This window comes from Rutidosis leptorrhynchoides, chromosome 4 (genome assembly GCF_046630445.1).
Source record: "Rutidosis leptorrhynchoides isolate AG116_Rl617_1_P2 chromosome 4, CSIRO_AGI_Rlap_v1, whole genome shotgun sequence".
Taxonomy (NCBI): Eukaryota; Viridiplantae; Streptophyta; class Magnoliopsida; order Asterales; family Asteraceae; genus Rutidosis; species Rutidosis leptorrhynchoides.
Genome location: NC_092336.1, coordinates 325,011,157 through 325,024,266, shown reverse-complemented (window position 1 = coordinate 325,024,266; position 13,110 = coordinate 325,011,157). Strand labels below are relative to the sequence as shown.

Sequence of the window (13,110 nt, the reverse complement as noted above, 5' to 3'; positions counted from 1 at the left end):
ATGAAGTTATAACTAGAAAGTTATACTTCCATGTTCTTGAACTTATAAAGTTAACTTTTAGTTCAAGAAAAATGAGATCAAGATTAACTAGTAATACTTGACCAATTTAACAACAACACAACTTTAAAGTACATAAAATGAAGAAATAAATTAAATCTACAAGTAATAAGTTCATGGTTGTTCATACTTTAAAGATTCAAGCCAAGGCTTTGATCTTTAGGAAAGTAAACCTTAAGTTTACAAACATGCACACAAGTATGATTATAAACTCATGAACTTTAAATCTTTTAAAACATTAAGTGTAGAACCATAAACTAGAAAGTTTAGATTCCTTGTTCTTGACTTCATCAAATAAAGATGGAAGTAACAAGATTTCATGAAGATACAAGTTAGAAAACTTGATCTTTAACAACAACAAATAACTAGTAAGTAATCAACAAGTAAGAATGATGATGATGAGGGTTCATGTTTCGGTTTTAACAAGAAAAAGAAGAGAAAAAGAAGCCTTGTTACTTACAATATTTTGAGAGAAAAGATGAGAGAAAGTTGAGAGAAAATGTAAGTATGTGTGTGTGAAGAAATGAGATGAGATACAAGTAAATAAGTCACCAAAAATGAAAACAAAACTCCCTCCCACACCACCATAGTGGACGGTTTGGATGGCCAAGAAGGGAAAGTCAAAAATCAACTTTCAAACATGGGAGAATGGTGAGAGCTTGGAATGGTATTAAAGTTAAATGGTTATGGGAACAAGGTGTAAATATGCAAGTAACAAGATTCCTCATGAACTAACTAATCTAGTTTCATCTTAAAGTAGTATTTGCATAAAACATGGGCTTACAAGTCCATTAAGAGTGTAGGGTGGGCTTCCAAGTCCATTTCCAATAATAAAAGCCCAAGTTCAAGTAAGTATGCAATTAACCTAAATAAAGCCCAAGTAACTAACTAGTAACCTTAGTTAATTAAAATGATTAATAATAAATAATCATGAATGTAAATAATATTGAAAATATTATTCGTGTAAAGTACGTGTGTCACAAAGACAAATCGGGCATGTAAAGTTAAATACGGTAACAAGTAAATGTAATACAATACATTTATTAAAACACAAGTATTAATAATAAATATTAATAAGTATGAGTTGGAAAAACCAGGGTCGTTACAGATCCCGTATTACTGTTAAATAAAAAACTAATTTTGGTGTCATTTTGGGTAAAAGTCTTAAAATGACTCTCAGACCTACTTTGCGGACCCATAAGTTGAAAATGGATATGCTTGGATAAAAACTAATGATTGGAACATAAAGTATTCGCGACAGGCTTTAAAACGGTGTATGATATGTTTGGTATTGTCGAGTGTAAGGTTTTAAATGGACGTCAAAACAGAGGATAGCAGCAACTCAAACCGTTGTGGGGCTGTTTTTGATAGAACGTTGTGGAGCTGTTTTTGATAGATCGTAAATGTTAAACTGTAATTCCGTTTTTGACAAACAAGTGTCCGTAGAAAGGTGGAAGAGTATACTTTCCAATGTTCACGATCTAAAGTAGAAAAATCTAAGTGTGGGGGACCCAAAAACTATTATAAAGTGACTGATTTATGTGTATAAAAAAATTGGTCAAAATCAAGGGCGTTATCAGTTGGTATCAAAAGATGGAAAATGAATTTGGTTTGTATTTGCTTTGTATTATCTGGTAAACTTAGCGTGGTCACAACTCAGAGATGATATAATTAACTATGAACAATCGAAAGCTACATTTTTTGTATTCATTTTTAACATTTACTAATCGTTTCAATACATTTACTTTTTAGTACAAATGTTATCAATACTTTTCTAATTATAATTGTATACTACAGCTACTCAGTTTCAATACTAATGTCTTCGAATGCTATTTTTTTAAGTTATCGTACAACATACGGGCTCTTAAATCTAATATCTAATATATAAATATATGACCAGTACAACATATAAACGTCGATGACTCGATGGCCAAACTTTGCGCTTTTTGGAAACCCAATTTTCGCGAGTCCAACGTGGAAGAGAAACCACCACATCCATCCATCCATATACATATATACCTACCAGAGTACCAGTTACTCCTTTCTAATACACCTATTTGCTTCTTCTTCCTCTTGTTATTATTATCATTATTGCAACTGCAATTGCAAAATTATGTCACATATCATTGCTGCCACGTCAGCCCTATCTGCTTCAGCACTCCTTCCTCCTCTCAATCGTAAGTTTTTTCATCTAACATTATTTGCTGTAAATAAATTAATATTGGAATCTATAATTAGTTTTTAAAATTAAAGCTAGCATGATGAATTAGTATTCTCGTCTTTGTAAAACAAATAATATTAACATAATCTGAAATTGAACTCAAAATATAACAGGCAGGAAAATTTTTGAGTGGTCAGATAGAGATGTGAAATATTAATTGACATTGAAGAATTGTGTATCTGTATGTTAATTTCAGGTAGGGTTAGTTTTTGGAGTAAACTATTTCAATGCTCGTTTTCTTCGGTTAAAAATGATACACATTCATCGTTCGTTCGGACTACTTCAAGGAACAGACGATTACATTTTGTTAGCTCTGCACTCGATGGGAATAATGTGGATGTTTCTCAAGAGGAACCTGTGAAACCTTATTATTCATGGCCTGATAAAAAGGTTGCACTCACTACTACTGAATTATTTCATTCTGACACTTTGACATTTAGCCGTAATGTATAATGCGTTGTTTGTGGTATGCTTCACTGGTGTGTTTGCATTTCGATTGTTTGCAATTAGTGTAAATAGAATACCTGATACCTGATTGAACTGGTGTAAATACATAATACCTAACCGTTCTTGATGAATCTATATGTATTTTTGTATATATATATATATATATATATATATATATATATACTATGTTTATGTTTATATATTGCTATTATAATAAAATTGTTTGATTTATATATATGCTATAGAGGCCGAGAGTGTGCATACTTGGTGGTGGATTTGGAGGATTATACACTGCTTTAAGATTGGATTCACTTACATGGACTGATGATAAGAAACCTCAGGTAACCATTGAAGTTCAACGTTTAACTTAACAGATGAGTGTATCCTAATTTTGCATCAATTCTTATGATTAATTATGTATGTTAAATATCTGTTACTTCTGATTTGGTTGTTGGTATCTGTGTTCTTTTTTATTTTCTCGAAGCTTCTATGAAGCAATTTAGTGACACTTATACTAGTAATGAAAATGAGAACAGGTTATACTTGTCGATCAATCTGAACGTTTCGTCTTCAAGCCAATGTTATACGAGCTCCTAACTGGAGGTACATCTTTTAATTTTGGGTTTAATGCCAAATTTCAATATTTGCATACTGATTGCTGCAAGTAATATTTTGAATTGTAGAAGTAGATGCATGGGAGATTGCTCCACGGTTTTCAGATTTGCTTTTAAACACTACAGTACAATTTTTAAAAGACAGGGTGAAACTTCTTAGTCCAAGCGATCACGTGGGTATGAATGGGCCTACTGTATCTGGTTGTGGAGGAACTGTTCAACTTGAAAGTGGACTTGTTATTGAATATGATTGGTATGAAACCCTGTGAAATAAGATCTTCTTATACAAAAAGCAAGCATATTGTTTGATCTTCACACTAGATTTGTTTTACCTAAGTTTTCAATTGCTTATTCTGAATTTTGTATGTGGGCAGCCAGGTTGGTACTATCATTAGGAGCTGAACCTAAACTTGATGTCATACCAGGTGCTGTTGAGTATGCTCTACCGTTCTCGACCCTGGATGATGCTCTGGTAAGTTTTTGAATATGTACATAGTTTATTAGTTATTTATAGAAGGAACACTTGCATCATGCATCAGGGTCAATCTGTTTTTTTAATTTCTTTTTCATTGCTATATTTTTTGGTGGAACCAATGAGTGTAAATGAGATAATACAAAGAAAGACAAATAGATCTATCACTGCATTCACAATATTGGATATTATGAAATTCAAAATGATATGAACAAATACGGGACAAACCCGACCTGACCTGCTTTTTTAGTAAGAGGCTCATTTAACCTGTTACTTAGCCCGTCTATTTTCACACGTGTGGTTATCTTTAGCATCTGCTTGAATTTGAACTGGCTGCCTAAATTTCAATTCTATATATACTGGTGATGCAGAAAGTAAATAACAAGCTAACAAAATTGGAGCGTGAGAAGTTTGATAAGGCAGATCCGATTCGTGTAGTGGTGGTAGGACTTGGTTATTCTGGAGTTGAACTAGCTGCTACAGTGTCAGAAAGACTACAAGGTAAGGGAGTTGTTCAAGCCATCAGTGTTGACTCCTCAATCTTACCAACTGCTCCTCCTGGAAACAAAGAAGCTGCCTTGAAGGTAAGAGACTTAAAATTAATGAATAAACTCATTTGGTTAGAGGTGGCAAATATAACCCAGTTTTATATTGATTTGGGTTATGGTGATTTTTAACATGTAAATGGGTTAAGCTATAGGAATTAATTGAATAGTAGAACGGGCACAATAGGTGGAGTGGGTCAAAATCAAATAGGCTGAAAGTCATCCTAGATGTATATAAATGCATAAAATTTAAAATTCTTAAATTTTTATTTGTATAGTTTAGACTACTATTGTAATAATGTACTTTTGTAACCATATTTTATACAGTAACCTTTTAATAGAACGAAAAATTTTAAGAAGTTTTGGTACCCTCCCAACCTGTACTAAAGCTAGTGTTAACCGGTTACCCTGCCTGCCCATTTTCCCTTCTACACATTAGTACACATGTTATAAAACTAATAATTTTAACTTACAATGTACCTGTCAACATTTCTCAGCATATTTAACAGGAAGGAGGGTTAACCAATCATACAATTATTTATTTTTCTCATAGAGCCACTTGCTTATAGTTCTTGACTTATCAAAATATCTTAAAGTTATACTGTATTAAGCTTTTAAATAAGCAATTTCCCAGTAACTTATGAGCTTGATAATTAAGTAATCAACCAATAAGCTTCTACTCGATTCCCAAAAAGAATATTATTCTCCTGTGTCCCAAAACACGCAATACTGTACATGTGGTGCATAAGACAAAAGTAGAGCATCTGTGTAGTTCAAGCAATCTTATCAACTTCATTTAATGACCGTTCACAGGTCCTCAACTCGAGAAATGTTCAACTTCTCCTAGGATATTATGTCCGGCGTATAGGAAAAGCAGGTGATGTCAGCAGTTCTGTAGAGCAATTAGATGTTGCAGATAATGGTAATAAGTCTGAACAAATAATCCTGGAGGTTCAGCCTACCGAAAAGGGGGCAAAAACACAACTTCTGGAAGCTGATTTGGTTCTATGGACGGTTGGAAATAAACCTTTACTTCCAGAAATGGAACCAAATGGTTGGCCTTTTGAGCTTCCTGTTACTGGTAGAGGACAAGCAGAAACAGACGAAACTCTTCAAGTGAAGGGCCACCCGCGCATATTTGCTGTTGGAGATTCTTCTGCTTTAAGAGACCCGAAAGGAAAATTGCTTCCAGCCACTGCCCAGGTACTACGATAAGAATGTGCTAATAGTAGTAATGTTACCATTAATAAGCACTTGGTGATGATGCAGTTTAATGTGTTTTCAGGTTGCATTTCAGCAAGCTGATTTTGCTGGTTGGAACATTTGGGCTGCTATCAATAACCGTCCGCTATTGCCATTTAGGTGTGATGCCAAATTAGTTACTTTTTCAAATATGATATCATCTGTGAAATCTCTAAATTACCCTTTAACTGTGACAATGTGTTATTAAATCCATATATTTTGTATAATGATAGACATTTTATTTTCTTTTGAAAATTTTGAAACAAAATGGAATATTGCAATATTTGTAGAATTTAGAGAGAAACAGAGTAAATGTTAAATGTCTTAGTTTATTATCAGCTTCATTAAGATTAAGATGCTTGGTAGTCACAAAAACATAGTATACACATTTTTAGTTTGTATACAATATATTCCATATAAGTTACTCCTGTTTTGTGTGCAGATTTCAGAATTTGGGTGAGATGATGGTCCTAGGAAGAAATGATGCTGCCATTACACCAACTTTTATCGAGGGTCTAACATTGGACGGCCCTTTTGGTCATGCTGGTAATTATTTTGCATATAGGAGGCAATTTTGACCTATCTACTTATAAATGGGTCATCTGGATTAAATATTTTTACTAATGGGTCAAAAGGATAAAGTATTAAGGCGGGTTGCTATTGCCCAAGAGTATTTTCACTAATGGGTCAAACACTTAAAAAGTATTAATATTTCCACATCTACGCTCTCAGATTGATTTATAGTGGTGTTGTGTTTTAAAATGCAGCTAGAAAAATAGCCTACTTAATCAGGTTACCAACTGATGAGCATCGTGTTAAAGTTGGAATTAGTTGGCTTGCAAAATCTGCAGTAGATTCCATTGCGACAGTGCAGAGTAACATCACCAAAGCTCTTTCAGATTCTTAAATCATTGTGATAGATTGTTGATCCTTATTTTTTTATCTTCTGTTAATAGAATCACAGCGATATATAACTCATGTTATACCTGCTTTACACCTTATTAAGTGTGGTTATTATTATTATTATTTTGGCAAAAATAACGCTAACATTAAACCAAACCTTTTCATCAATCGATGAAAAAGACTAACAAAATACAACTGATCCAAACTCAAAACCAATGTTCAGGAATGATAAACAAACCCTAAAGCTAATCAAAGAGCCTCCGCTAACTAAGCCCGAACCTTGAAAAATCAAAAAACACAATACAGGGGGTGCACAAGAATTAAACAACCAACCACAACCAATAAAAAAGCTAAAAAACACCAAAGACTAAGAACATAGAAACGAGTCAAACCACGCAAAGATTGCCCGTCTAAAAATACCAAAGACATCACTACAATTAGGACTTATCATCATTGCTCCTACATGAAGTTTCAATATTCTTTTCCACATAAATTAAATAAACATTCAAGGTGACCTAAGTTACAAGTTCTATTTGTCACAAAATGTGGATAATTTAAACCCTAATACGTTTGGAAATTCATATAATTTAACATGATTTTAAAACTAACACAATATAAAACAATCAAGGGTTAATCCTTGCAAGATTGCAAGAGTCAATGATTTGGGCCTCTAATATCCATACATGAGGTCTGGGGTTCAAAAGGGAAAGATTCTGAAACAGTTACGGATTAATACGGTTAGGTCACATACATCATAGTAAAAATACTCGGCCTTCCGAATAACCCGAACCAGAAAATTCTCATCACTTGCTCGAAATATAAAACAGTATCTGTTAGTACGATTTTCCGTATAGCGGCTGTAAGGTACTAGTACAGAAAAGTAGCTGCTCAGCGTGTGGTGTATACTGTTGATTGTTGTTTGCCCTCGAGAAATAATCTCTGCAGACCCGGAACACAGATGTAAGATCTGTGGGGTGGCCTCAATCAATATGTGGATCAATCTGTAATGATCCGTCTAGCGCACTGCTGCTAAGCGGCTAATGTTATTTTAGAGTGAGAAAGAACTGTGTGAGAGAGAAAATGTACTTCTCTCTTACTGAAGTTCAGATCAGAAAATGGTGTGAAATGTGGTGACCCAGGGGGTTTATTTATAGGCGCAGAATGTCCGAAATTCACGGGATACACGTGTCAATCACTGAATGGTTCTGTTACGTGAAGTATCGGAATGTCGGTGGCGTGTGCTGACGTGGCTGCGTACCGTTCACGCGCTGAGTTAAAGGGCTTATGCATAGAAGCTGCCTGCAGGGCTTACGCTTGACGCTGGGCGGTCTGCTGTACGCTGGGCGGCAAACTCTGAAAACTGCCAAATTTAGTTATCTCTTGTGCTCTTTGATCGAGTTTTCTGTATGAAAATGATGTTTGTATGCGTGTATCTCCTAGGATACACCATTAAGTCCCCCCAGTTTAATGTCTTTATTTTTGTAAAAAATAAAGTCATTAAACTAAAATAAAAGATGCCTTTTTTCTCGAAGACACAAAACTGTTGTAGCCGTCTGATTTTCTGCTCTGACGTCATTTTATCAATTATGAATTTGCCCCCAAACTCTTTTTAATTTATTTTCAAAGTTTAAATTGTTTGCTCTATTGATCTGCCCCATACACGTGTCTCATTCTCGTCCCTTTATTATTCGTTTGCTTGACTATAAATAGCCCGACCTTTTACCTTTTTCCTTTTCTGAAAACTGATTATTTGCTGTGAAGATATCTTGCAATTTATTCAATTTAGCAATCCGTGAAGTGCAAGGTCAGTGATTGTTCACCTTTTCTTCTGTTTGAATTTTCATTTTTTCGTACTACCATGGCCGAATCCAGCAGCACGTCTTCTCAGAGAGACAATCGTGACGTCAGCACCATCCCTTCTAGTATCACTGAAGCCGATATAGAACAGTTATGCAAGAAGCACAGACATCTTAGATTGTTGAATCCTATTGTGCCTTTGTCTAGCGATAGGGCCAATAAACCGCCAAAGAAGATGATTACCCTCTATAAATTACAATTAACTGTAGGAAACTCCGTATTCCTCTTTCTTCCTTTCTTCAACAAATTCTTGCCCATTATAGGATAGGGCTTAGTCAAATTCATCCATTAGGTTTACAAAAAATTATTCTTTTTGAAATGTACTGTAATTCTGTAGGAGAAGCCCCCAATGTGAATATTTTTCATGAATTATTTAGAACTAGATTTGTTAGCAGATGCTGGTATACATTCGACTGTAAGCCGAATAAGGCTTTTACTGGGGTGAAGGAAAGTTCTTTAAAGAACTGGAAAGATCCCTATTTCTTTGTCAATGAAAGGGTTGTTCAGGATGCCTGGGCATGCGTTCGTGGTTGGAGAAAAACTACCATAGGAGTTAGCAAGTCCACCACATTATCTGATGATGAAAATTTTATTCTTGACACCTTGAAGACATTCAAATATCCACAACGGTCATATAATGATTATGAAGCCATATTGGTTCTCTGTAAAATGATTAACAATTGGCGTGCTGAATTTACACCGGTGCTACGCTGGGAAGGCCGTGGTAGGTACCTTTATTGACATATTCTGTTCTCTCTTATGTTGTCATGAGTTATATATGTTTTCTTATATATGTTTCTGCTTGCTTGGTATGTTGCCTGTTTGCAGAAGGAGAGATGCAGGTTTACAGGACCTTTAAGAAGACTAATCTAGATCCCCTAATTGTTTCTGAACGGCCCAAGACTCCTGCTGAAATTGAGGCTGATAAAGCCAAAGATGCTGCCTGTAACGACCCTGGATTTTCCAACGTTTATTTATTAATAATTATTATTATTAATACGTGTGATTAAACGAATGTATGTTATTACATTTACATGTTGCCATGATTGCCCGTACTTGATTTAAATTGCCCGAAACGTCTTTGTGACACACGAAACTTTCACGAATAATATTTTTAGAGTATTATTTACATTCATGATTGATTTTATTAATCATTTTAATTAACTAAGGTTATTGGTTAATTACTTGAGCTTTAATTGTTACTTACATGGAACTTGGACTTGATTAATGTAAATGGACTCTTGAATATAGGCTTATAAGCCCACCCTACTTCTTAGTTGGACTAGTTAGCCCATGTCTTACACTTGTAAATATTATTTAGATGGAAACTAGCTAGTTTTGTTCAAATGAGAATCTAGTTACCATAATCCCCATGCATGGTCATCTATTAACCACACTTTTAAGGCTTTTCATGCTAGTGACCAAGGAACAACTCCCTCCCCCAATATGCTTGAAAAACCGTCGGCCTAGCTCTCCTACAAGGGAGTTTTGGTTTTCATTTTTCATTACTTCACTCTCTTGTTTTCTCTCATTCAAACACACACACAAAAACACTTCCAAGTTTCTCTCTTTTCTCTCTAGTTTTTGTAAGTAACTTGAAGCTTTTGTTCCTTTCTTTTTTTCCTTGTAAAACCGTAGCAAGAACATCCCATAATCATCATCATTTGCTTGTAGTTACTTGTTCATGTTTATGGTTTACTTACTTACTTGTTGTTGTTACATGCTAGTTTCAAGAATCAACTCTTTAGTTTGATTCTTCATAATATCTTGTATTTTCAAGAACACAAGAACATAAATTTACTAGTTTATGATTCTACATTTATTGTTTCAAAAGATTTAAGGTTCATGTGTTGTAAATCATACTTGTAATTCATGTTAGTAAACTTTAAAGTTTACTTTCTTAAAGATCAAACTTTGGTTTGAATCTTTAAAATATGAACAACCCATGAACTTGTTACTAGTTACTTGCTGTGACGACCCGTCCTTATCCCCCTGAACGAAATCAACAACATCTGGTTCCATTGCGATGATCGACTCCAAGTAATGTTCTTAACACAAGCAAATGCTCAGCGGAAGACTTTAATCGTACCTGAGAATAACATGCTTTAAAATGTCAACATAAAGTTGGTGAGATATATAGGTTTGATGCTAGCAGCGTAATAACTATGGACCACAAGATTTCATATATAAAAAAAATATAATACACTCGCAAGTGTATAAAATCATTCTGCTTATGTTGAGGCCTCAGTAACCAACCTTAACAATAATATAATAAGTCATCTTCGCAAAGATGGATATGTACACTCGCAAGTGTATAAATAATCCTCGAAGTACTAAACATCCGCCCACTAGTTCTTATGTCTAGTGCAGCCTACTGGATGGGGGTGTTAAACCCGATAGATCTATCTTTAGGATTCGCGCTTACATGCTATTATAACATATAACTAAATTACCTAGCACATCAATCCGCAAAATATCATTTTTAATCACTTGTGTCCATAACGTAAATCATTTATAAAAACAGCGCATGTATTCTCAGCCCAAAATATTTAAAGTTTAAAAGGGACTATATACTCACCATACAGTATTTTGTAGTAAAATACATATAACACCATTGATCAATTATAGGGTTGGCCTCGGATTCACGAACCTATATAATTTGCATATTCATTAAAACATATAATCGTAATCGATTAAATATATATATATATAATTTGTTAATAAAGTTAAGTTAAATATATTGTTATATAATTATCATTTGTTAGTTAATTTAATGAAATTATTAAGATATGGGTAATAATACTATTAGGTTAAATAATAATAATAATAATAATAATGATACATATAATGTTAATAATAGTGATGTACGCGTTTAATAATTTTATAAGTTTATTAATTATTTATATATTTTCGTTTTATATATATATTTTTATTTGTAATTATAACAATAATAATAATAGTGATAATAATAGTAATGTCACTAAAATTAATACTAATAATAATATTTCTAATAATGATTAAAATGGTAATTTTTAATAAAATGATATTTTAATAAAGATAATAAAAATGATATTTAAATATACTTTTCATGATAATAATAATATTAGTAATAATAATAATAATAATAATAATAATAATAATAATAATAATAATAATAATAATAATAATAATAATAATAATAATAATAATAATAATAATAGTTATAAAAAGAAAACTACCTCATAAAAACGGATCCTTAAAAAAATTTGCCCACTGCAGGGCTCGAACCCTGGACCTCTCAATTACACTACCACCCTCACAACCGTTCCTCTGTCTCAGTTTTCTGATATAATACTAACTTAAAATATATATATACCCTTCCTGTTATTCACCATCTTCTTCATCACTATCAACCCAATCTCGTTCAAGATTCTCAGATTTTTAATAACGTTAAACACGTAAGTTTTTAGGATCCAAACTAGATTTAGAAACGATTAGAAAGTGATTTAAATTAATTAGAACCAGAAATTATAATTTAAACAGACCTGCAATCAAACTTCCAATACCGTATAAGAACCCTGAATCGATTTCCAGTTTAGAAGCGGTTTGGGACAAAGATTTTAACACAAAATTTGTTCGAAATTGTCCCTAGAAACTTACTCACTCGTCAATTGAATCTAACTCAACACATATAATTCGAATTCGATCGAAGAACACAATTTGATTTTTTTTATTCTTAAAACTTTGAATTCCAAATTATAACTTGATAGATAAAATTGGGACTTGAATCTTTACAGAAAGTTTGTATAGACGATTACTAGTAGAATTGCATTATTACTTTTTCAAAATTGATTCGAGTTCCCAGTTTTTTACAATTTGACTCACAACAGAGTTCTACTTCGGTTTTTAAAAAAATAATAAAATAAAATACAAGAACAGATTAAGATGATAATTGATGCTGATGAAGAAACACTGAAATGATTTTTATCTGCAAATGTGATTCGTTTAACCTCTTTATATTGAAAAAAAGAACGACAGGAGTTCACATGATAAATAGAAACGTAGGAAAAAAAATTGACAGATGCGTAATAATTTTTTTTTTATATATATCTGTATTGTGGAAAAAAAAATAAATAAATATATGTACAAAAGAACAGTATAGTATTTCCGTATATATATATCGTATATGCATTTATTTATATAAGTTCTATATATATCTTATAAATTTGTATATATAAAATCTGTATAAGTTAATGCATATATCTAATTAAATATATAAAGCAAATTTTATGTACTTGTATGTATTTATTTACTTGTATATTAATTAATCTTATTAACTAGCAATTATAACTATAATAATCTTAATATAATAACAATAATATTAATAAAATAATAATAACTATAAAATTTATCATAATAAGATTATTTATAATATTAATTATAATAATGCTAATAGTATTGATAATAATAATATTACTATAACAATTATATATATATATATATATATATATATATATATATATATATATATATATATATATATATATATATATATATATATATATCAAACTTTCTATCTATATGTTATATACAGAAAATAATACGATTAAAAATATTGTATAATAACATTCATTTAATCATAAATATGCATATAGATAATAATATCATACATATATTTATATATAATCATTTTTAATAGTACTTGATTATTCTGGTTATTACTTTTATATTTTTAATCCTAATTGATTAAAGTTTATTTTATTATCACAAATT

The 13,110-nt window shown here is 32.0% G+C and overlaps 1 protein-coding gene across 1 annotated transcript; it reads left to right on the top strand.

The window, feature by feature from the left end:
* The first annotated feature begins 1,995 nt into the window (after positions 1 to 1,995).
* LOC139843685 (alternative NAD(P)H-ubiquinone oxidoreductase C1, chloroplastic/mitochondrial) lies at positions 1,996 to 6,604 on the top strand. Its single transcript, XM_071833814.1, has 11 exons — positions 1,996 to 2,234; positions 2,475 to 2,668; positions 2,971 to 3,066; positions 3,262 to 3,328; positions 3,409 to 3,592; positions 3,718 to 3,811; positions 4,183 to 4,395; positions 5,170 to 5,559; positions 5,642 to 5,718; positions 6,041 to 6,144; positions 6,366 to 6,604. Exons 1-11 carry the CDS (start codon positions 2,171 to 2,173, stop codon positions 6,503 to 6,505), a joined length of 1,623 nt encoding a protein of 540 aa, XP_071689915.1. The 5' UTR covers positions 1,996 to 2,170; the 3' UTR covers positions 6,506 to 6,604.
* The last annotated feature ends 6,506 nt before the right edge of the window (positions 6,605 to 13,110 follow it).

What these genes read in the sequence shown, in the direction of transcription:
- LOC139843685 (XM_071833814.1), top strand. Translation starts at nt 2,171, where the DNA reads ATGTCACATATCATTGCTGCCACGTCAGCCCTATCTGCTTCAGCACTC. An exon ending in ACTCCTTCCTCCTCTCAATC is followed by an intron (nt 2,235 to 2,474) that starts GTAAGTTTTTTC and finishes TGTTAATTTCAG; the next exon opens with GTAGGGTTAGTTTTTGGAGT. An exon ending in CTTGTTATTGAATATGATTG is followed by an intron (nt 3,593 to 3,717) that starts GTATGAAACCCT and finishes GTGGGCAGCCAG; the next exon opens with GTTGGTACTATCATTAGGAG.